The following is a 25,311-nucleotide window of genomic DNA, read 5'->3' on the forward strand; positions in this document are numbered from 1 at the left end:
TATGCAAACACTCGTCTTTTTCTGTCTCAGTGGATTATGTTTTCTGGTTTTTAATAATATTGAGTCTTCTAATCCATGCACATAGACTGTTTATTCCTCTATTTAGATTTTATAAAATTTATATCAACAGTGTCTTACAGTGTTCAACGCCCAAATCTTGGCACTTCTCTTATTCAGTGTATTCCTATGTATTCTTTTTATACTATTATGAATGGAATTATTTTCTTACTTTTATTGTAGGATTTTTTTGGTATCATATAGAAATATAATAATTTTTGTATGGTGTCCTTGTATCTGGGACCTTGCTAAACTCACTTATTAGATCTAATAGTTTGTATGTGTGTGTGTGTGTGTGTGTGTGTGTGTTCTTTAGGATTTTCTAAATACAGGATCATATTAGCTATGAAGGAACACAATTTTATTTCTTAATTCCCAGTCTGAATTATACGTCACAATATATATAGTATTAATTTTATGTCACACATATAATAAGGACTCACATATATGTGTATGTGTACTCAAAATGGCTGTATGATTCTTAGATGTGTGGTGAAAATCAAGAATGTATATTGTCAGCTCGGCGCCTGTGGCTCAAGTGGCTAAGGCGCCAGCCACATACACCTGAGTTGGTGGGTTTGAATCCAACCTGGGCCCACCAAATAACAATGACGGCTGCAATAATAAAAAAAAAAAAGCCAGGCATTATGGCGGGCACCCATAATCCCAGCTACTTGGGAGGTGGAGGCAGAGACAGGAGAATCGCTTGAGCTCAGGAGTTGGAGGTTCCTGTGAGCTGTGATGCCACGGCACTCTATCCAGGGTGACAGCTTGAGGCTCTGTCTCAAAAAAAAAAAAAAAAAAAGAATGTATATTGTTATCTCTAGAGTGACCACTGAAAACTGACATCAAATCACAGCTAACATCTATACAGGAGGAAAATTAAACACCATACAATACCAGACAAATACAAAAGAATAAAGAAGAGAAAGAATGAACACCGAAGACACAGGACAAGTTAACACCCTTTGTGACGGATTTTAAACTCAACTGTATCCACTGATACTAATTAAATGAAGCAAACACTTTAATTAAGGTGAAGCTTTTCAGAATAATATTCTTTTTAAAAGAATTGACTATGTTTATGAGACATTGAGTCTCTCTTTGTCTCCTTGGGTAGAGTGCCATGGTGTCACAGCTCACAGCAACCTCAAACTCTTGGGTTCAAGTGGTTGATTCTGTTGCCTCATCCTCCTGAGAAGCTGGGACTACAGGCACCCACCACACACCCGGCTATTTTTAGAGACGAGGTCTTGCTCTGACTCTGGCTGGTCTTGAACTCATAAGCTCAGGCAATCCACCTGCCTCAGCCTCCCAGAGTGCTGGGATTACAGGCATGAGCCACCACACCTAGCTGAAACAGCTTTTAAATATGATTGAATAGATACACTGAAAGTTAAGGAAGAGAAAAAAATATGGGAAATAATAGCAGAAAGGAAGCTGGTGTGATGTATTAATATCAGACAGAGCAAGAAATATGACTAAATATATAGACATTTCACAATAATGAAAACACCTGTTCAGAAGGACATAATTCTAAATTTATAAGTAACTGATAAAATAGCTTCAATATATATGAAGGAAATAGTCACAGAACTAAAAGAAATAGACAAGTCCACACTCATAGTTAGGATTTAAACACACTTTCCTCAGTTCCTAATGGAAAAAGCTGGCTAAGAAAAACATCAGTAAAGATGTAGAATCTTTGAGTAACACCACCAACCAACTGGGCCTCACAGAGGGTTTTAGAGCACTTGACCCAGTAATGAAGCAATATTTATTTTTTCAAGGGCACATGGTAGACCATAGAGTGTTGAATTTCAGAGGGTTGAAATCATGGAAAATACGAGTACTGACAAAAATGGAATTAAGCTAGAAATCAACAGCAGAAAGACGATGGGGGATTCTATAAGATCCCTAAATGCAAATTAAGCAGCACATTTAAAAATAACTCATGGGTCAAAGAGGATGTGACAATGGAAATTAGAAAAAACTTATTGAATGAAAATTAAGATAAAAGATTAAAACCTGTGAGGTTCAGTTAAGCAGTGCTTACTGGGAAATTTATACCTTTAAGCATGTATTCCAGAAAATAATAAAAGTTGGCTCGGTGCCGTAGTTCAGTGGTTAGGGCACCAGCCACATGCATGGGGGCTGGTGGGTTCGAGCCTGGCCCAGGCCTGGAAAACAACAATAATAACACCAATAACAACAACAAAAATAGCTGGGGATTGTGGTGGGCTTCTGCAGTCCCAGCTACTTGGGAGTCTGAGGCAAGAGAATTGCTTAAGCCCAAAAGCTAGAGGTTGCTGTGAGCTGTGACATCACGACACTCTACCGAGAGAGACATAAAGAGAAGCTCTGTCTCAAAACAAAAAAAGAAAAGAAAAGAATAAAGATTGAAAACCAGTTTCAGATGAAAACCTAGTTTCACCTCAAGAGATTAGAAAAAGAACAAAAAAAATTAATTCCAAAACTAAGTAGAAGGAGGGGTGGTGCCTGTGGCTCAAGGAGTAGGGCACCAGCCCCGTATGCTAAGGGTGGCAAGTTCGAGCCCAGCCCGGGCCAAAAGTAAGTAGAAGGCTAAAAATAAAAATATAAGAGCAGAAGCTATAATGAAAAAAGTACAGTAAAGAAAAATAATTAAATACAAAGTTTTTCAACTGACAAATTTGATAAACCACTACCAAATCTGGTCAAGGACAAAAAAGAAAATGCAGTTTACCAAAATCAGTAATCTAGTGGGGGACATCACTACAGCACTCAAAGAAATTAAAACAACGATGAAAGGATCTGTTGAATGGCATTATGCCAATAACTTTGGCAATCAAGATGAAATGGACAAATTCTTTGAAAAACATAGCTTATGGAAACATATTTATAAAGAAAATTGCAAACAAACAGATGAAACTACTTACCCAGATTAATTTTTTTTTTTTTAGTAAATCAAGAAATGAAGAAAAAATATTTTTAATTTGATAAAGTTTATCTGTAAGAATCCTACATCAGCCAGAAACAGTGGCTCATGCCTGTAATCCTAGCACTCTGGGAGGCTGAGGCAGGTGGATTGCCTGAGCTCCTGGGTTTGAGACCAGCCTGAGCTAGAGCTAGACTCCGTTTATAAAAACAGCTGGGTGTTGTGGCAGGTGCCTGTAGTCCCAGCTACTGGGGAGGCTGAGGCAAGAGAATTGCTTAAGCCAAAGAGTGTGGGATTGCTGTGAACTGTGACACCACAGCACTCAACCCAGGGCAACAAAGTGAGACCCTGTCTCAAAATAAATAAATAAAAGAATCCTACATCGGCGGCGCCTGTGGCTCAGTCAGTAAGGCGCTGGCCCCATATACGGAGGGTGGCGGGTTCAAACCCGGCCCCGGCTGAACTGCAACCAAAAAATAGCCAAGCATTGTGGCGGGCGCCTGTAGTCCCAGCTACTCGGGAGGCTGAGGCAAGAGAATCGCTTAAGCCCAGGAGTTGGAGGTTGCTATGAGCTGTATGATGCCATGGCACTCTACCGAGGGCCATAAAGTGAGACTCTGTCTCTACAAAAAAAAAAAAAAAAAGAATCCAACATCTAACATAGTAGACCCTCCATAGTTGACTGCCTCCCTACATTGACCACCACTTTAAGTTGACCCAATTTTCATAGACCACACATGAACCACCTGTACTCAATGGAAGACTGACATCTGTATATTGACTACTTCTGTAAGCTGCATCTTGATACATGGACTGTGACACACAACATACAGTATTAATTTTACTTTCTGTAACTGGGCCAGTTAAGTCCACTCCACACCAAAGGGTAGAAGGTGTGGGCTTTGACCTTTAGTTGTATTATTTTTTTCTTTAGTCTAAGTTCTTTTTTGTGTGTTTTATTATTACCACGTGTTGGATAAAGCCTAATGTCTTATTGTTTATCGTGTGTTGTGGAAGATTTTTCAACATGAAGGACTAGTCTGAATTGTAGGTACGCCCTACAATTACTGAAAAATTTTACAGTTAACCAAGACATCATGTCCCAAGGGAAAGAACACAGAGAGCTGATGTCAGGGACCAGGACTGGCCAGGGCGCGGACACGGACCCCTAAGCTACCTTGCTCAGGAACAATTTCTCTTAGGTGCCTGAGGGCTATCTATTTTAGCTGTAGAGAGAGTGTCTTAAAGAGAGTAAAGCAGTTTTAGAATAGATAGGTATTAGTCTTTATTAGAGCTTGGTAATCTTCAGCAGAGACGCTGTGCTGGCGTTCTGCAGGCAAGAGAGGAGACAGTCAGAGTAAGCGGGTCCATGTTAGAATGCACATGCTCCCGACTGCCTTCTCCTCCAGCCTAATATAAGGCTGATCTTGTGCCTATCAACACCACGGGTGTAGAGACTGCCAATTCACCAATACTCTTATCTCACGAGCTCTCATGCTTGGCAGGAGAGCTAAATCCCTCTCCATGCCCTTTTCACCAAGGTGTTCCATTATTGAGCTATACAGGTATTTCTTATAAATCCACTCCTAGCCATAACCTATATGGGTTGCTACAAGCTGACATTGAAGGAAAAGGTTGATCTTCTACATCTTCTGGAAAGCAGCAGCCAAAGAAAGATGGCCGAACGTTTGGTGTTAGCAAGATGACAGCAACATCCAAAAATGTAAACACGAGTACTTGGAGAGAGACAGTGAAGAAAGTGGACACCTACAGAGGAAAAGGAGGAAAGCTTCCCTCGAAGTCAGTGAAGCCGCGTCAAGCTGGTTTACTCAAATGAGGGCAATTAATGCCCCAATGTACAGGGTAATTAGCCAAAAAGCTGTTAAAGAATTCACACAGGAATTCGGGGTGACAGATTTCCAAGCATCAAGTGGTTGCTCAAGAAATTTAAACTAAGGTGGCACCTGTGGCTCAAAGGAGTAGGGCACTGGCCCCATATACTGGAGGTGGCGGGTTCAAACCCGGCCCTGGCCAAAAACAGCAAAAAAAAAGAGAGAAATTTAAACTGTGGTTTGGCACCCATAGCTCAGCGGTTACGGTGCCAGCCACATACATCAGGGCTGGTGGGTTTGAACCCAGCCTGGGCCAGCTAAACAACGACACTTGCAACAAAAAAATAGCTGGGAGTTGTGACAGGCATCTGTAGTCCCAGCTACTTGGGAGGCTGAGGCAAGAGAATCACTTAAGCCCAAGAGTTTGAGGTTGCCGTGAGCTGTGATGCCACAACACTCTGCCGAGGGTGACATAGTGAGACTCTGTCTCAAAGAAAATGAAATTGACTGTGACATGAAATCCCCAAGTCTTGTGTGATGAATCCAATGAAGGCCCAGCAGATGCTGGGGAAGAGTCCATCAAAAAATTCCCAGGCCAGGTGCAGTGCTCACACCTGGAATCCCAGTACTCTGGGAAGCCCAGGCAGGCAGATTGCCTGAACTCAGGAGTTTGAGACCAGCCTGAGCAAGAGTGAGACCCCTATCTACTAAAAAATAAAAATAAAAAAAGAGAAAAATAGAAAAACTGAGGCAAGAGGATCTCTTGAGCCCAAGAGTGTGAGGTTGTGAGCTATGATGACACCACGACATTTTACCCAGGGGGACAGAGCAAGACTGTTTCCAAAAAAAAAAAGTTCCCAGACTTCACCAGAAGCTTCAAAGATGATGACATCTTTAACATTGACAAGTGCCAACTCTCAAGTCATTGTCTGACAGGAGCTAATGAGCAAATGTAAGAGCTAATAACTTTCTAAATAACATTTTATGGTTCTGCTTTGTGCTAACTCAACTGGAGAGAAACTAAAGCCCTTGGTTTCTCAAATGCTCTTAAATGCTCATGATGACTGGTGCCCTATTAGAGGAGTGGGTAAAGGGTATTTTTTTTGGGGGGGGTGTTAAAGGGTATTGACTGAGAAATAAAGATGAAATGGTTTGTTCTTCTGACAATAAACAATTGTTCTGCCGCTTGCAAGTGAATCATCCAATGAAATTTCTGCCTCCAAACACAACCTCAAATATCCAACCTCTTGACCAAGCCATCACTAAAGCATTTAAAATGCACTACCCAGCCAGTTCTTGCAGGGGGTCATCACTAAAACTCACACCTATGGTCACCTGGGGAAGCAACTTCACCTGCTGCATCAGTTAACGCACTAGATCCGGCGTCCTCAAACTGTGGCCCGTGGGCCACATGAAGCGGTGTGAATTGTATTTGTTCCCGTTTTGTTTTTTACTTCAAAATAAGATATGTGCAGTGTGCACAGGAATTTGTTCATAGTTTTTTTTTTTTTAAACTATAGTCCAGCCCTCCAATGGTCTGAGGGACAGTGAATTGGCCCCCTGTTTAAAAAGTTTGAGGACGCCTGCACTAGATGCTGTCCTCTGGGTCAGTTCTGCTTAGAATAAAGGTCAACCAGAAATGACACAGAAGTGTTTCAGTGAAGTTGGATTTGTCACAATCCGAAAGCATGATGCTTTGGCCCATCAGACAGTCCATTTCTCATGGCAGAATTCAAAGGAGTAGATTTCGAAGGTTTTGTTGCCATGGATAATGAGGTAGCAACCTGTAACGAACCTGAGAAGCAGTTTTCCACGTGATGTTGACCAAAGTACAGACCAGCATAGAAGTGCATGAAGCATCTGATGAAGTGGAAGGAGCAAGGGAGGATGACACAGAAATGCAGACACCCCAAAAGAAGAGGATGTCAGGCATCTGAGAATGCAATTGGAGTCATTCGCTGTAGAAAAATGCCCAGGTGTGCTGAGGGGTGTGGCCGGCGCTGAGAGTGCTTTCTCCACTTATGTTTGTAATAAGAATAAGAAAAGGTCAGCAGGGACTGTTTTTTCAGAAAGAATGATCAAACATGAGAAAACAGTGAATGTATTGATTTTGTATGACACTGTGTGTGTTATTTTCCTGTGTTTTGATTATGTATGATTTTATATGATACTCTCTCATAAAAGCAGTACAAGTAATTAGAGTCCACGTATGTGTCAGTACAGCAGGTCTGGTTCTTTAGGTGACCACCTCCGTATGTTGACCAGCTTATGACAGTCCCTTGGGTGGTCAACTTACAGAGGTTCCACTGTATTTCTTTGTGGTTTCTGATGCTCACCATCAGAATTCTGCACAGCACTATCTGGTGTGGTACTACTAGGAAAAAAAAGACAAGACAGATCAGAAAGGAAGAAGGTAAGACTCTTTATTTGCAGATGACACGACTGCGCACATAGAAAAATTTCAACCATTATATGGTTTAGGGGCAGAGGAAGATGGTGGACCAAAAGGATTATTCAGTGAGCTCTCCTAGAATGATTGGGGGAAAAGAGAGAACCCAGGCATACTTAGCATGGGGTCCTCACCCAGAGCCATAGCTCAGAGAGCACAGCAAGGAGGTGGTGAGCTGGATACAGCATATGATCTGGAGCAGGGAAATCTGATGAATTAGGCAAGCAACTGTGACCGCTGGGATGGGCTGGCCCCACCTTGGACGTGCGGGTTGGGAGGAAGCCTTTCTGGAGTTTTCAGTTGTTGGGGGAAGCTGCCTGTTGAGTAGAAAGTTTGGAAGAGTGGGCAGACTTGAACAGTATACAGCAACCAGACCTGAATACTAGTTGGAGTGGATTTGCCATAGGTTTGGTGGTTGGAGAGGCAGCCATACTGAGAAGGTCTTAGCGGCCAGGGGGTGGCCATTGTGGGAAGGTCCTGAGAAGGTCTAAGCAGGGGCTGAAAGCACGGCCGTCTTAATTCTGCCTGCTAGGATCAAAGCTCCACTCTTGGGACAGGCTGAGGGACTCTCATACCCCACGGAAACTGGAGTCAGGTGGTAGTGTGTGATCTGCCCCTAAAGGATTCTGGTGAACCTTAAGATCCCAACCCTGCAGGGTCTGAATGTTGAGGAAACAATCAAGCAATCACCAAAGACAACTAAGTTTGGGGTAAGGACCATAGAGGTTGCTGGCTGTGCTCTCTGTCTTTGAAAAAACCACAGCACCACCTGGTGTTCTGGCAACATACTGCACCATACTGTCATCAGGAGCAGGGACTTCTGTTTAAAGCAAAGGAGGTAGTGAGAAGGAAAAAAGGAGAAGGTGGTGAAAAAGAGGAAAGAACACTGCGGCGCCTGTGGCTCAGTGAGTAAGGCGCCGGCCCCATATACCGAGGGTGGCGGGTTCAAACCCAGCCCCGGCCAAACTGCAACAAAAAAAAAAAAAAAAAAAAAATAGCCGGGCGTTGTGGCGGGCGCCTGTAGTCCCAGCTACTCGGGAGGCTGAGGCAAGAGAATCGCTTAAGCCCAGGAGTTGGAGGTTGCTGTGAGCTGTGTGAGGCCACGGCACTCTACCGAGGGCCATAAAGTGAGACTCTGTCTCTACAAAAAAAAAAAAAAAAAAGAGGAAAGAACACATGAAAAAGAACCAACAGAAAAATTTGGGCAACACGAAAAATCAAAGCAGAGGAACTCCCCCAAGGGACCATGAGGCAGCTACTGCAGAAGACTCCACCTATAAAGAATTAATGGACTTGACAGAAAGGGAATTTAAAATACAGGTGATAAAGACAATAAAAGGAAGGGATGAGAAAATGGAAAGACAGAACCAAAATTCAGACGAGAGATATGTAGACTATAGAAAGGATATGGCAGAGCTTAAGGAAATGAAGGAGACAATCAGGGAATGTAAAGATGCAGTAGAAAGTGTAAAAAAATAGACTGTGGAGAAGAAAGAATCTCAGAGCTAGAGGATAAAGTTTTCAAGTTAAAGTTTTCAGGTTGTTAAAGAGGAAGAAAAGAAAGCAGAACAGGCGCTTAGAGAACTACAGGACTCCAGGAAGCATTCAAACAGAGGGATGATAGGGATTCCCGAAGGGAAAGAAGAAGCCACACTGGAGACGATCATAAATGAAAACTTCACAAGTTTTACCAAAGACCCTGACACACTCTTCAGAAGGACATTGGACCCTGGGTCATCTCAGCTCTAACAGAGCTTCTCCAAGACACATTGTAATGAACCTTTCCAAAGTCAAGAGGAAAGAAAAATTTCTGCAAGCAGCCAGGAGTAAGTGCCAACTGACCTACAGAGGCAGAGCCATTAGGATGACAGTAGATTTTTCAACTGAAACCTTCCAAGCCAAAAGAACATGGTCATCCACCTTCAACACTCTTTTTTTTTTTCTAGAGACAGAGTCTTACTTTATCACCCTCAGTAGAGTGTCATGGCATCACACAGCTCACAGCAACCTCCAACTCCTGGGCTTAGGCAATTCTCTTGCCTCAGCCTCCTGAGTAGCTGGGACTACAGGCGCCTGCCACAATGCCCAGCTATTTTTTTGTTGCAGTTTGGCCAGGGCTGGGTTTGAACCTGCCACCCTTGGTATATGGGCTGATGCCCTACCCACTGAGCCACAGGTGCCACCCCACCTTCAACATTCTTAAACAAAACAATTTCCAGCCCAGAATTCAGTATGCTACTAAACTAAGCTTCAAAATTGGTGGAGAAATCAAATCTTTTGCAGATATACAAGTGGAAGAAATTCACCACAGCAAGACCAGTTCTACTGGAAATACTTAGACCTATTCTCAACACTGACCAACACAATGGACCACCAGCAAAGTAAACACCCAGAAGCTAAAGGTCAAAACTTAGCTTCCACAATGGCACAAATGATAAAAGTACACAAGGAACTCTCACAAAATAAGATGAATATAACTCCTTCACACTTATCAATCCTCTCAATAAATGTCAAAGGAATAAATTCACCACTAAAGAGGCACAGGCTGGCTGATTGGATAAAAAAGCACAAGCCATCCATATGCTGTCTCCAGGAGACATACCTAGCCTTGAAAGACAAATCAAGACTCAAGGTTAAGGGATGGAAAACAGTATTTCAAGCAAATGGAAATAGGAAGAAAGGAGGGGTTGCAATCTGATTTTCAGATACAAGCAGATTTAAAGCAACTAAAGTTAAGAAAGACAAAGATGGTCTCTTTATACTGGTCAAAGGAATAATACAGCAAGAAGACATTTCGATTTTAAATATTGATGAACCCAACTTAAATGCTCCCATATTTATGAAACAGTCCTTGATGGGTATAAGCAATATGATATCCCCTAAGACCATAATAGTAGGAGACTTTAACACTCCTTTGACAGAACTGGACAGATCCTCTAAACAGAAACTAAACAAAGACACCAAGGACTTAAATGTGACCCTAGAACAAATGGGATTAATAGACATATATAGAACACTCCATCCCAAAGCTAAAGAATATACATTTTTCTTGTCAGCCCATGGCATGTACTCCAAAATTGACCATATGCTAGGATACAAATCAAACCTCAGTAAAATTAAAAGAGTAGAAATTATGCCTTGTATCTTCTCATACCACAAGGCAATAAAGGTAGAACTCAGCTTCAACAAAAACAATCATCCCCACATAAAGATTTGAAAATTAAACAACCCTATGCTGAATGATAGTTGTGTTCAAGAAGAGATAAAAGAGGAAATCATTAAATTCCTCAAACATAGCAGCAATTAAGACACAAGTTACCAAAACCTATGAGATACAGCAAAAGCAGTCTTAACAGGAAAATTTATTGCATTGGATGCCTACATTCGAAAAACAGAGTGCACCAAAAACTCATGAACCATCTTATGGAACTGGAAAAAGAAGAACAATCTAGTCCCAAACCCAGCAGAAGAAAATAAATAACCAAAATTAAATAAGAGATTAATGAAATTGAAAACTAAGGAATCATTCAGAAAATTAACACAACAAAAAGTTGGTTTTTTAAAAAAATAAGTAAAATCGATAAACCTTTGGCCAGATTAACTAGAAACAGAAAAGTAAAATCTTTAATAACCTCAACCAGAAATAATAAAAGGGAAATAACAACAGATGCCACAGAAATACAAGAGATCATCTCTGAGTATTATAAGAAACTCTACGCCCAGATATTTGACAATGTAGAGAAAATGGATCAATATCTGAAATCACACTCTTTCCCTAGACTTAATCAAGAAGAAATAGATCTCTTGAACAGACTGATTCCAAGAACTGACATCAAAGAAATAATAAAAAAAAAAACTCTCCCAACAAAAAAATGCCCTGGTCAGATGGCTTCATACCAGAATTCTATCAAACCTTCAAAGAAGAGCTTATACCCATTCTACAGAAACTATTGCAAAAAACTGAGAAGGAAGGAATCTTCCCCCAACACGTTCTACAAAGCAAACATCATCCTGATAACCCAAACCAGGAAAAGACCCAACTATAAAGGAGAACTTCAGACCAATTTCACTAAGGAATATAGATGCAAAAATTCTCAATAAAATTCTAACCAATAGATTACACCTACTCATTAAAAAAAATCATTCATCACAATCCAGTTGGTTTCATCCCAGGGATGCGAGGCTGGTTTAACGTACACAAGTCCATAACGTAGTTCACCATATCAACATAAGCAAAAACAAAGACCATATGATCCTCTTAATAGATGCAGAAAAAGCATTCAGTAAAATTCAGGATCCTTTTCTAATTAGAACACTTAAGAATATAGGCATAGGAGGCATATTTCTTTTCTTTTTTTGAGACAGAGCCTCAAGCTGTCGCCCTGGGTAGAGTGCTGTGTTATCACAGCTCACAGCAGCCTCCAACTCCTGGGCTCAAGTGATTCTCCTGCCTCCACCTCCCAAGTAGCTGGGACTACAGGTGCCCACCACAATGCCTGGGTATTTTTTTTTTTTTTTTTGGTTGCAGCCGTCATTGTTGTTTAGCAGGCCCAGACTGGATTCAAACCTGCCAGCTCAGGTGTATGTGGCTGGTGCCCTAGCCACTTTAGCCACAGGCACCGAGCCAGGAGGTACATTTCTTAATCTGATTGAAGCCATCTACAATAAACCCACAGCTAATATTATACTGACTGGAGTAAAACTGAAAGCTTTTCCACTTAGAACTGGAACCAGACAAGGCTGTCCTCTATCGCCACTACTATTCACCATAGTGCTGGAAGTTCTAGCCAATACAATCAGGCAAGAGAAGGAAATAGGGTGGTGCCTGCGGCTCAAAGGGGTAGGGCACCAGCCCCATGTGCCGGAGTGGTGGGTTCAAGCCCAGCCCCAGCCAAAAACTGCAAAAAAAAAAAAAAAAAAAAAAAATTAAAGAAAAAAAAGAAGGAAATAAAGGGAATCCAAATGGGAGCAGTGCAGGTCAAACTCTTGCTCTTTGCTGACGATATGATCTTATACTTAGAGAACCCCAAGACGCAACCACAAGACTCCTGGAACTCATCAAAAAATACAGCAATGTCTCAGAATATAAAATCAATGTCCACGAATTAGTACCCTTTGTATATGCCAATAACAGCCAAGATGAGAAGCTAATCAAGGATATAATTTCCTTCACAGTAGCTTTAAAAAAAATGAAATATCTAGAAATATACATAACAAAAGAGGTGCAGGACTTCTACAAAGAAAATTATGAAACCCTAAGAAAAGAAATCACAGAGGATACTAACAAATGGAAGAACATACCATGCTCATGGCTGGGAAGAATAACATTGTGAAAATGTCTATACTACCCAAAGTAATCTACAGATTCAATGCAATCCCCATTAAAATACCATCATCATACTTTTAGGAATTGGAAAAAACAATTTTTTATTTTGTATGGAACCAGAAGAAACCCTGTATAGCCAAGGCAATTCTTAGTAATAAACAACAATGACGGCTGCAACCAAAAAAAAAAAAAAAGTCAGGCGTTGTGGCAGGCACCTGTAGTCCCAGCTACTTGGAGGCGGAGGCAGGAGAATTACTTGAGCCCAGGAGTTGGAGGTTGCTGTGAGCTGTGATGCCATGGCACTCTACCCAGGGTGACAGCTTGAGGCTCTGTCTCAAAAAAAAGGTGAAGGACCTCTATAAAGAAAATCATGAAACCCTAAGAAAAGAAATAGCAGAGGATATTAACAAATGGAACGCATTCTTCTTAGTAAAGCATCACGAGAACGGAGAAGCAACAATCTAATGTACTCAATTCTAATATGAAGGCAGTTGATGAGCTAATACAAAGAGGGGGAGGTAGGGGAATGAGCAGAGGATGGGGGTCACGGTGTAAAAAAATAAATATATAAGCAAACAACAAAAAAAGAGCAGCCTGGGCAAGAGTGAGACCCCATCTCAAAAAATAGCCGGCAGTGTGGCACCTGTAGTCCCAGCTACTTGGGCAGGTGAGGCAAGAGGATCACTTGAGCCCAAGTGTTTGAGGTTAATGTGAGCTATAATGCCATGGCACTCTCCATCTCAAAAAAAAAGCATTAATAATACTGAATTTTAAAACTTAGTACATGATGGCTCAGCGCTTGTAGCTCAGTGATTAGGGCACTGGCCACATACACTGGGGCTGGTGGGTTTGAACCAGGCCTGGGGCATGCTAAACAATAATGACAACAACAACAACAAAAAATAGCCAGGTGTTGTGGTGGGTGCCTGTAGTCCTAGCTACTTGGGAGGCTGAGGCAAGAGAATGGCTGAAGCCCAAGAGTTTGAGGTTGCTGTGAGCTGTGATGCCACAGTATTCTACCGAGGGTGACACAGCGAGACTCTGTCTCAAAAACTAACAAATAAACAAAAACTTAGTACATGAAAAAGAATGTAAAATATTTCATTAATAATATTTATACTGATTATAGTTGAAAAATAATATTTTTAATATATTGCATTAAAAAGCACACTATTAAAATTTTTTTAAAAGAATTATATGAGGGTGGTGCCTGTGGCTCAGTGAATAGGGCGCCAGCCCCATATACTGAGGGTGGTGGGTTCAAACCCAGCCCCAGCTGAACTGCAACCAAAAAATAGCCGGGCGTTGTGGCGGGCGCCTGTAGTCCCAGCTGCTCGGGAGGCTGAGGCAGGAGAATCACGGAAGCCCAAGATCTAGACGTTGCTGTGAGTCCTGTGACATCATGGCACTCTAATGAAGATGGTAAAGTGAGACTCTGTCTCTACAAAAAAAAAAAAAAAGAATTATATGGGCTCGGCACCTGTGGCTCAAGCAGCTAAGGTGCCAGCCATGTACACCTGAGCTGGTGGGTTCGAATCCAGCCCGGGCCTGCCAAACAACAATGATGGCTGCAACCAAAAAATTTGCTGGGCGTTGTGGCAGGCGCCTATAGTCCCAGCTACAAGGGAGGCGGAGGCAGGAGAATCACTTGAGCCTAGGAGTTGGAAGTTGCTGTGAGCTGTGATGCCACAGCACTCTACTCAGGGTGACAGCTTGAGGCTCTGTCTCAAAAAAAAAAAAAGAACTCTGCTTATCAAAAAACACTATAAAGAAGATGACAAGAGCCACAAAATTGGGAGAATGTATTTACAACATGTCTCATATCTAGAAGGTACAAAGAATGCCTGCAAATCAGTAAGAGAGAAAGGAACCAGTGGAAAAGACAAAGCACTTGGAAGACCACGTGCACATGGCTGACAGGCACATGGACAGGTGCTCACCAGCGTTTGCACCAGAGAAGTGAAAACTCAAGCCACAGGGCGATTGCTCTTCACACACACCTGTGGCTAAAATTAAAGGCAGACACCAAATGTCAGCCCACGTGTGGGGCCTCAAGAAATCCCACATGTGGGGTGAGAACTGGCACGTCCCCTTCAGAGAAGTCTGCAAAAGTGTCCTGTGCACATAGGCGTGCTCAGCACCCTGTGGCCCAGGTTCTTGTTGAAGGGAAATGAACACATCCTGCCAGAGTGCCACTTGTAATCGCCCAGACCTGGAAACCGCTGGCCTGGCTGACTCGGTGTTGGGCTGAGAGTGGCCAGACGCTCTCAGAGCAGAATGTGCTGTCACAGTGATGGAAATCAGGGTGGGGGTACCTGGAGGAGCCAGACGGACTTACCTTTGCTGTGGGTGGCCCCACACCAGAGTGTGTCCCTGAAGTCCTGCGGCTGCTCCTCAGACCCCGTGCTGTGCACGTTACTGCATTTTCTCAGGAGTCACCACCAGGTGGCGGCTTTGGCTCCCACACGGCCCTTGAGGCTGGCGCATCGCCGGCCTAGCAAGTCTCCCTCAGAGGCCCAGCGCAGGGACCCTGTGTCCTTACTCACTGCAGCTCCTGGCTCTTGGCTCTGGGGACCGCAGGGCCCCCTCACAATCAGCTGGTGTGGGATGCACAGCTCTAGGGCAGCTCAGGCATCCTCCTAGGGTTCCCCAGCTGAGGCGTAGATGGCATAAGGTTATGCCAGGATGACCTCAGACTTGCAGTCGAGGGTGGTCCTGCCCAAATGCCGACCTCAGCAGCATGTGGGGTTGCTCTGGGGTGGGGCCTGTCCTGTCCACACAGCTGCCAGGGCATCCTTCCCACAGGGCGGCAAGTCCTTTCTGAGTCACCGAGTCAGCAGGAGCCTGCTGGTCTCCTGGGGGCTTTGGCCATGACCAGCATAGTAGACAACATTGCCTTGACTTGTGTGCACCACAGTGGTCTGGGGCCAGTCTGTGCCAGATAGGGCTGTCACAGGGAACCATGTCTGGGGGCACCATGTCTTGTCCAGGCCACACTGAACTGTTGTCATCCTGGGCGTGACACCTACTACAGAGGGGTGCGTGCCAGTCCAGTGGAACCCAGGGAGCGTGGCCTTGCCCGCTGCATGGCATGCTGCAGGCACCCAGGGAGGAGCCTGTCACTACGGGGCCATGCCCCTCCAGTCCCCACTGCAGCGCCACACAGTGGGGCCATTCACACTGCCAGGGCCACCCCAGCCTCACTTTAATCTTCTCGCTGTCCCTGCCACAGGAGTGAATGGAACACAAATGTCCCAGGTCCCCGAGGGCTCTGCTCCTCCACCCCCAGCCTGAGCCATAATGTGACTGTACCACCCATCCTTTGCTGCAGCTGCCTCATCAGGAGGCTGGGGGCCCCACGCCCATACCTGCTGCTGGGGCTCTGGGTCTCCCCACATATGGAAGTTCCGATGGGCCTGGGGCAGCTGCCATTTCAGGGTGGGCTTCTCTCCCCCAGGCAGCAGTAATGTGCCCTGAGCTCTGGAAGCCACTGGAACAGTTTTACCAAGCCCCTCCTGTTCCCTTACATAACAGTGACTTCTTGAGTCAGGCCCATGGCTGCCACAACTCTGCAAAGCCACCAGCAGGGTCCTGAGGTCACACTGACTGCCCAGCTTGCATTGATGGAGACACAGGCAGGCTTGCACAGGCCAGGAAGCTTCCTAACAGGATCATCCTGTTGGGGTGGCAGCACCGAGGTCCTGCACCTGCCCCAGTCCTGTCCCACCAGGTGGGACCTAGACTGCCCCACAGCCGAAGCACCCGCTTGTTCAGTGGGGCCGGGCTCTGTGTCTCGGAGTCTCATGCACCTTCTGGATCTTGCTTTGTAGCGGCGATGCTTTCATCTCCAATTCAAGAAATTACTTTTCGCAGTGCCAGGCTCTGCTGAACAAAATCACATCTGTGAACCCTCAGATGGAGATTGACGGGCTGCGGAACATCTGGATCATAAAGCCTGCGGCCAAGTCCCGGGGCCGAGGTGAGTCCCTGGCAGTGGGTGCTGCCTTTGCGCCAGTTCACTGCCCTGAGGCCACCAGCTTGGCGCCAGCCCCCACGGGCTAGGCTCAGCTTAGGCTCCTGGGCTCTGCGGTGAGGCAACAGAGAGCAGAATGCCATGTTCACAGGGCTCAGGACTGGTGAGTGCCCAGGTGGACCTGACCAGGAGGGAGAGGTGTCTTTTTTTTTTTTTTTGAGACAGAGCCTCAAGCTATCACCCTGGGTAGAGTGCTGTGGCATCACCTCTCACAGCAACCTCCAACTCCTGGGCTTACGCAATTCTCCTGCCTCCACCTCCCAAGTATCTGGGACTACCAGTGCCCATCACAACACCCAGCTATTTTTTTGGTTGTAGTTGTCATTGTTGTTTGGCAGGCACGGGCTGGATTTGAACCCGTCAGCTCTGGTGCATGTGGTTAATGCCTTAGCCGCTTGAGTTACAGGTGCCAAGCCAGAAGAGGTGTCTTAATAGCTTGTGTTCCAATCACAAAGCTCATTAATTGGGGTTTCCTCATCAACTCACAGCAACCTCAAACTCTTGGGCTTAAGTCATTCTCTTGCCTCAGCCTCCCAAGCAGCTAGGACTACAGGCGCCTGCCACAACATCTGGTATTTTTTGGTTGCAGTTGTCATTGATGTTTAGCTGGCCCTGGCCAGGTTTGAACCTGCCACCCTTGGTGTATGTGGCTGGCGCTATAACCCCTGTGCTAGAGGCGCCAAGCCCTAAGCTTTTTTATTTCCACTCTTTCTTGTGCAATAATAGAAGCCTTTAAAACTGTGTCATTTCCTTTTTTTTTAGACAAGAGTCTTGCTATGTTGCCCTTGGTAGAGTGCTATAGCATCACAGCTCATAGCAACTTCCAACTCTTGGGCTTACGTGATTCTCTTGGCTCAGCCTGTCAAGCACCTGGGACTACAGGCGCCTGCCGCAACACCGCTATTTTTAGAGAGAAGGTCTAGGTCTGACTCAGGCAGGCCTTGAACTCATTAGCTCAGGCAATCCACCCGCCTTGGCCTCCCAGAGTGCTAGGATTACAGGCGTGAGCCACCATGCCCAGCCTAAAATTTCCTCTTGGTATGGCTTTAAGCTGCATCATCTTGTTTGGTATGGCTTTAAGCTGCATTCATCTTGTAATGTTGTCATTTTCCTTTAGCTTCTAATAGGTTTGACTTTAGTTTGGATATTGTTTGCCTCTTAAGCTATTTTGAAGAGTTCATTTAAAAGAAATTTACAAGTGGGATTTTTATGTGGTTAAAAAAACTATTAAAAAATTATTGCATTCAGTCCTAAACATCTCTCCGGAAACATTGTTTTCTGAGCATGTACAGCCCACACCCTGGGGGTCCTGCAGACTCTCAGGGCTTGTGCCTGCTCTCCCAGCTGTGTGTGGTGAGCTCTTCCCTAGGCTCTGTCCTGAACCCACTCCTCTTCCCAGGCAGCATTTGTCTGCTCTGATCCATCTGGCCAGAACGTCCTCCCACTGCAGATACCTGCATTCCCTAGGCCTACTCCATGAACACTCGAAAACCAAATGCACCTTCCTGCCCAGTCACTGTGCCCGTTCTGTTCCAGGTCTTGTGTTAGGCCAGGGTAACTACAGTGGTTTGCTGCTGGGTCCTAAGCTTTTGTTCCCAAATGGCAAGGTCTTAATTTACTACAACTGAAGAAACAAAGGTCTGGTATTTTTTAACCAGATTGTAGACCAGGGGGTATCCAACATTTTTTTCTCTGCCACACACTGGATGAAGAAGAGTTGTCTCGAGCCCCATTAAATACATAAACACTAAGGAAAGCCGATTAGCAAGAAAAGGTCCGTGCGTACTTTCCATGATATCCCCCACAGATAAGCAAAAAATGTTCTCACAAATCAGCACGTGCCATAAAGGCTGCAAGTTGGACGCCCCCTGCTGCAGACAGTGCCCCTCCGCCTTTGTACATGTTCAGAACAGACCAGTGGTTCCCTTAACAAACAGCACTGAAAATCTCAGTGGCTCTCAGCAAAAGCGGCTTCTCTGTGACATGCTTGTCATCCTTTGTGGGCTAATCCCAGCCCTTGAGGCTCAGGGCTGTCACAGCAGAAAAAGAGTGGCTGGGGGCAGCGCCTGTGGCTCAAGGAGTAGGGCCCCGGTTCCATATGCCAGAGGTGGCGGGTTCAAACCCAGCCCGGGCCGAAAAAACCACAAAAGAAAAAAAAAAAAAAAAAGAGTGGCTGGCATTCGATGCTGCAGCTCAAGAGTGACCTGAGGCCCTCGTGCTCAGGTCACTGGCCACCACTACTCATGCCGGCTTTGGGTTTGAGGTTGGGGAATTGTAAAGCCCAGTGCACCAGCCCAGGAGAACCAGCTGGGATGAGGGCCTGTGTCCCATCCTGCCCCTCTCATCTCCTCCCGGGCACCCTGTAATGTGAGTCCTCACGGGACATGGAGGCCCCTGAGTGTGTGTTTTTTCACAGCCTTCAGAAGACCCCCGGCGTGTGCCCCAGGGTCTGTGGAGTGGCCCTACTCCCTTGTTCACACCATACTGTGGAGCACAGCCAAAGGCCGGCTCTCTGGCAGCCTCTGTCCTGGTTCCTGCTCCTTCACTGACCTTTGTCCCCTCTGGTGTCCTGGGCTGACCATGGTGGGAGAGTGGGGTGGCCTCTACTGAGCATAGCCTTCCCTGTGCAGCCCTGCCACATGGTCCCCGGGTGTGGCCCAGAGCCAGCGCGGGTGGCTGTGCTCTGGAGCTGACTGGTGGCGTCTTGCAGACATAGTGTGCATGGATCGCGTCGAGGAGATCCTGGATCTGGTGGCCACAGACCAGCCTCCTGCCAAGGACAAGTGGGTGGTCCAGAAGTACATTGAGACCCCAATGCTCATCTATGACACCAAGTTCGATATCAGGCAGTGGTTCCTCATCACAGACTGGAACCCGCTGACCATCTGGTTCTACAAGGAGAGCTACCTACGGTTCTCCACACAGCGTTTCTCCCTGGACAACCTGGACAGGTCAGTGGCGCGGGCCTCTCCCTGTCACCCACCACCTCGAGAGGCACAGATGGGGAAACCAAGGCTCAGGGAGCTTAATGGCCTCCCCAAAAGACATGCTTAGCCCACTGGCCTTCAAAGCCGGTGCTCTACATCCCCCGATGTGTGTATCTTCTCCAGAAAATCTCAGAAGGCACCACTTGACCACACATCTGTGGGTGCAGACAGTCTGTCTGCACCTGGGCCTGAGTGCAGGGCAAGCAACTCGTGGAGGGGACAGGGACAGATACCCACCTCTCTGGGCACCTCAGGTGGGCAGGATGGTGGGAGCCAGGCTGTGAACCTCAGGGACCTGCCATCCACGTAGCAGAAAATCCCCACTGGCCTCTGTGGGCGAGGGCTTCCTGTGCAGGTTTTATGACCAACACTTGGCCCTCCTAGACCTGGAGGTTCTAGATGCCTGGGGGTGGGGCTTTGCTAGGGATTCTGTCAGAATCCAGGAAGGGCTGGAGGGAGTGAACTCTGCCCCCAGGGTAAGGGCTACAAGGTGAAGCCTGAAGGGTAACACCCAGGGTGACTGGGGAGGAGTTGGCAGGAGCTTCAGCCCTCCTCTGCCTGCTGCCTCTGGCCCAGCAGCCTGGAGGGGAGTGCAGGGAGGCCCCCGTGCAAAAGAAGCACCTGCCAGTGAGGAGCCAGGGACCCGAAAATCTCATTCCCTCTTTGAGCCCTGTCTCTCCATCTGGGACCATAAACGCTCATGCTGGAGACTGTAAGTCCTAGAAATGGCCTTTGAATAGGAGTAGCACAGGGACATGTAGTGACAAATTAAATAGTAACATGTTAGCGGTAGGTCCATGACCCTAAAACCACTATTTTTATTCTCACCTACCTTCTAATGGAAGTAAAACTTACGTACAGTTCCAAAGTCAAGTCTCATCCCCTGAACAAAACCAAGAATTCCCAGCCCCTCGGCACCTGCCTGGCATGTCTGCCATTTAAATGAAAATGCCCTGACCATGTCCCTGGCATTTAATAATGTCTCAAAAGATGTTAATTTTGTTAAATCCTATTTAGAATAACACAAGAGTGTAAATAAATTAGTTGAAAATTTTAGCTGGGTGACTTTCTCACCTTGTCTCACCAGATCAGCCCTTCTGGGTCCAGTGTCCTTATCACCACAGCAGATCGGGGACCAGGGCTTGGGGAGATTGTCACCTGCCAGAGGCCCCTCGTTGGTGGCCCTTGTGTGTAATATAGTCCCTGGCATGGCCGGGCTGGACTGAGGGCTGTCCTGAGACGGCTTCTGGTGGGGGGGCCATTGGAGCCCTGCCCCCCATCCCCCATGGCCACCATGCCTTGGGGTCCTTGGGGGCTCGCCTCACGTGCCCATTGCCTTGCAGTGCCATCCACCTGTGCAACAACTCCATCCAGAAGCACCTCAAGAATGACAAGGCGCGCAGCCCGCTGCTGCCGGGCCACAACATGTGGACGAGCTCGCGCTTTCAGGAGTACCTGCAGAAGAGGGGCCGTGGGGCCATGTGGGGCAGCGTCATCTACCCGGCCATGAAGAGGGCCATCACCCACGCCATGCGCGTGGCCCAGGACCATGTGGAGGCCCGCAAGAACAGCTTCGAGCTCTATGGCGCCGACTTCATCCTCGGCAGAGACTTCAAGCCCTGGCTGATAGAGATCAACTCCAGCCCCACCATGCACCCCTCCACGCCAGTCACTGCGCAGCTGTGCGCCCAAGTGCAAGAGGACACCATCAAGGTGGTGGTGGACCGCAAGCTGGACCGCAACTGTGACACCGGCAACTTCGAGCTCCTGTGGAGACAGGTGAGTGCAGTGTCCGCCCTGCCTGGGTGGGGAATGACCCCCTCCTCGTGAGTGCAGTGTCAGCCCCGCCTAGGTGGCGTGTGGCCCCCTCTCCTGGAGAGTGCAGAGTGAACCCTGCCTGGGCGCTGTGTGGCCCCCTCTCCTGGGGAGTGCAGTGTCCACCCTGCCTGGGTAGCCAGGGGCCCCCTCTCCTGGGGAGTGCAGAGTGAGCCCTGCCTGGGTGGCATGTGGCCCCCTCTCCTGGGGAGTGCATTGGCTGCCCTGCCTGGGTAGCGTGTGGCCCCTCTCCTGGTGAGTGCAGTGGCTGCCTGGGTGGGGAATGACTGTCCTGGTGAGTGCGGTGGCCGCCCAGTGCTGCAGGCACTTCTACTTTGTGGTCACTGGGAACAGCACACAGCTGCTGGTGTGGAGGACACTGATCCTGTGCCAGCAGTCGTCAGAACTTGGTCTTGGCTGTTGAGAGGCATGGGGGGCCAAATGCCCAGTTTGCTTTCCCCCTCGCAGAGCTGGTGGGGAGTTTGGTCCAGATACCTGGACGACCTGGGGAGCTGTGCTCAGCCCCAGGGGTCTGGGGTTCCGTCCTTCCCCTCCTCCTTCCAGCCCCTCCCTCCTGGCCAGAGTGAAGCCAAACCCCCCTCAGGTCTGTCCTGGCCTCCCCGCCACAGGAATTCCCTGGGGGGCTGGGTGGTGGTTTTGTGTCCATCACTGGCCTGTAGGTCCAGTCCCAGCCTGGAGACAGGCCAGGCCGCGGGAGGCTGGCAGAATCAGGGAAGGGCCCATGGGTCCTGGGCTTGTCCCAGAGCCAAGCCGGGTCTCTGGCCCTGGCCCCTCGCCCGGACAGCTCCGTCCCCACCTCCCGCGTCCCCACGCCCCTCCTCTGCCCAGCCTGCCGTGGAGCTGCCACCGTTTAGCGGGTCCGACCTCTGCGTGGAAGGCGTGGGTGTGAGGAGGGCCAGGCGGCCGGTGCTGCCCGTCTCCAACTTCAGTTTCTCAGCGCCATTCTCGGACATTCAGACACGGACAGCGCAGTGCACCTTGGCCACACTGGACACCACCCGCGGACCCCAGCGAGCGGTTCCCCTGCAAGACTTGAGGCTGAAGGACCAAAAGGTCCCTCCCTGCACGTTGCCTGCGCCCTTGCAGAGGCCAGCGCCGAGGAGCCGTGTGGTGAAGACAGGTCAGGCTGGGCCTGCCGGGTCAGCAGAGCTGGCCACTACTGACTGTCAGCGCGTAGCCTCGGAGGCCCCAAAAGCCAGTCTTACAAAGGTCCCCGCTGCCAACCCGGACACTCCCATGCCGAGCACGCAGCCCCCAACGTTGGGGGAGCAGAGCACAGTGGTCACACAGGGGATCCCACTGCAGCAACTGCCAGGCTCAGGTAACTGCATTGCCTCTGTGCCTTTGCCTGGGGCCACCTGTCTGTTCCAGCCCCCCACCCCAGGAGGCCCGGGGAGGGTTTGGGTGTAGGGACTATGGCCCCATCCTGGGCCCTGCGTCTCTGGGGAGTGATCTCCTGGGAGTTGGGATGGTGAGGTCCCTCCATAGGACCTGGTGGGTGACACTTTTGTCTCAGTGCCTCTCTGGGTGTGGTGCAGATGGGGAATTTGAGACTGCCAGAGCATTCCACAGCCCTGGGGATCTGGATAAGCCAGGTGCCAGCAACCGGTGGGCTCCTGGTTGGGCTTTGGAAGGTTCTGAGGGAGCTGACGCATGCGTGGCACAGGGAGGTGGCACTATATGCACTTGGAGCTCCCCAGCCACTTGGCCCCCAGCAGCAGACCAGGGTGCATGATCTATGATGGAAAGACACAGCTGGACCCGGCCCGACTTGTTCTTGTTCTGCCCAAGTGCCCACCCCTGACCTGGGAGAGCTCTGTCTGTGTTTCTGTCTCTCTCTCTCTCTTCCACTGCACCTCCAATACCTGGGACTGTGCCTGGCATACAGCAGGTGCTTAATATTTGAGGGCTCAATGTCAGGGCTGCCCATGGAGGGCTTTGCTAGCCCTGTCCTCCTGTCAGCCTCCTGTGCGGGTTCCGGCCAGGTTCTGTTGCTGTGGTCAGTGTCTCTGGACACAGTGTGGCTTTCTGCTGCCCCTTCCTGGGAGCCCAAGGTTGGCAGGCACACATGGCCTCAGCATAACTACGTGTATTTGCTACCCTAACATCGTACCAAAAACTGGGGGACTTCCAACTGTAGAAATTTCTCCCGTATAATTCTGGGGGCCAGAAGTCTGAAATCCAGGTTTTAGCAAGACTGTGCTTCTGAGGGCTGTCAGACAAGGCCCTTCCTGGTCTCTTCCATCCCCTGGCAGCTGCTCACAACTCCTGGAGTCTTTGGCTTGGCATCTTCCAAGTATCTCTACATCCAGCTCTTTCTCTTTTTATGGGGATGGCAGTCACTAGATGGGACCCCCCAGCACAGTGTCACCACTGATTACATTTGCAGAGACCCTGTCTCCAAGTAAGGTCACTTGGAGATCACTGAACCTCCAACTCACGGGTTCATGAGTGTGGACATGAATTTGGGGGACACCCTGAACCCAGGACATCAGCTGTTGCAAGTGTGGCCAGAGGGACATGCTGATTTGCACTTTGCATCATGGCCGTGGCCCTTGCTCCTGCTGTCGCCAGCACATTGTGTCCACAGGGGCTCCACTGTTTGAACAATAATGCTTTTTTGCATTCTCCACTTACTAAGGAAATGGCCTATTTTCAGACACCTATTGGCCATTTAAGTCTTTTCTCCTGAATGCGCTGGCTCCGGTTTTTTGTCAGTTGTCCGTAGAATCGCTGGTCCCTTCCATCTCTGTTGTCCTGCACCTGCCTCTCAGCTGATCTGTGCTGCACGTGGTGACTTTTCTCTTCCTTCTATCATGGAATCTTTGATGTACTGCCATCTCAATTTTCACAAAGTCAAAGGAATGCACCTTCCTCTCTGAGGCTGGTGACTTTTGCAGCCGGTGTATGGGTGTCCTTACTCTGTGGTCATGGAGGTAACCCCCAGTGATGTCTTCCAGAAGCACCATTGCTGCTCTCCACAATCACATGTACACACAGGTCTCCTAGAACTGACTTGTGTGGGTCACAGAGTGACTGTTCACGTGGGTACCCGTGGAAAGTGCCTCCCCACTTTTCTTCAGGGCCCCTCTGCTGCCCACGCACGGTCTGTGTCAGGACCCCTGGTCTGCAAGCTGGGCCCCTGCCCCAGTGTCTTCACTGCATAGCACTTCACTACAGTAGGACTTTCCAGGACTCTCAAGGCAAATTCCCACAGTCTTATTTTTCTTCTTTGGAAATGTCTTGGCTGTTTTGACCTCCCCATCCTTCTCTATAAATTGTAGAACCAGGCTGTCAGGATCCACCAAAAAATCACCAAAACAAGAAATAAAACTGTTGGAATTTTTATTAAGTTAAATTCACATACCAATTTGGGTAGAACTGACTTCTTTACAATATCGGGTCTTCCCATATATGAACATGGTATATCTCTATTTGTTTATTCTTTTTTTTTTTTGTAGAGACAGAGTCTCACTGTACCGCCCTCGGTAGAGTGCCGTGGTGTCACACGGCTCACAGCAACCTCTAACTCTTGGGCTTACGCGATTCTCTTGCCTCAGCCTCCCAAGCAGCTGGGACTACAGGCACCCGCCACAGCGCCCGGCTATTTTCTTAGTTGCAGTTTGGCCGGGGCTGGGTTTGAACCTGCCACCCTCGGTATATGGGGCTGGCGCCCTACTCACTGAGCCACAGGAGCCGCCCTATTTGTTTATTCTTTAATGTTTCTCAATAATCTCCTGTAATTTTCTTTGTAACAATTTGCACTTTTCTGTTAAAAGAATAAGTGTGTTTATTCTTATTCTTATGTGTAAACACACATAAGAATAAGTGTGTTTATTTTATTCTATTATAAATGATATCTTTTAAAAAAAAG

General features: G+C 47.6%; 1 protein-coding gene and 1 long non-coding RNA gene across 2 annotated transcripts in view; one reads left to right on the plus strand and one right to left on the minus strand.

Annotated features, from left to right (window-relative positions):
• The window catches only part of TTLL8 (tubulin tyrosine ligase like 8), a 52,629-nt gene that overhangs the window by 17,997 nt on the left and 9,321 nt on the right, over positions 1–25,311 (plus strand). Inside the window, exons 9-12 of the mRNA XM_053584663.1 lie at positions 16,412–16,560; positions 19,325–19,565; positions 20,945–21,380; positions 22,266–22,758. Of these exons, the coding sequence (XP_053440638.1) occupies positions 16,412–16,560; positions 19,325–19,565; positions 20,945–21,380; positions 22,266–22,758 (1,319 nt within the window). The remainder of the gene's footprint in view (positions 1–16,411; positions 16,561–19,324; positions 19,566–20,944; positions 21,381–22,265; positions 22,759–25,311) is intronic.
• On the minus strand, positions 631–16,609 carry LOC128581605 (uncharacterized). Its single transcript, XR_008378888.1, has 2 exons — positions 14,920–16,609; positions 631–836 (listed from the first exon to the last, which is right to left on the minus strand). It is a non-coding gene; the product is annotated as an uncharacterized LOC128581605 (long non-coding RNA).

The sequence above is a fragment of the Nycticebus coucang genome, chromosome 3, assembly GCF_027406575.1.
Source record: "Nycticebus coucang isolate mNycCou1 chromosome 3, mNycCou1.pri, whole genome shotgun sequence".
Classification (NCBI taxonomy): domain Eukaryota; kingdom Metazoa; phylum Chordata; class Mammalia; order Primates; family Lorisidae; genus Nycticebus; species Nycticebus coucang.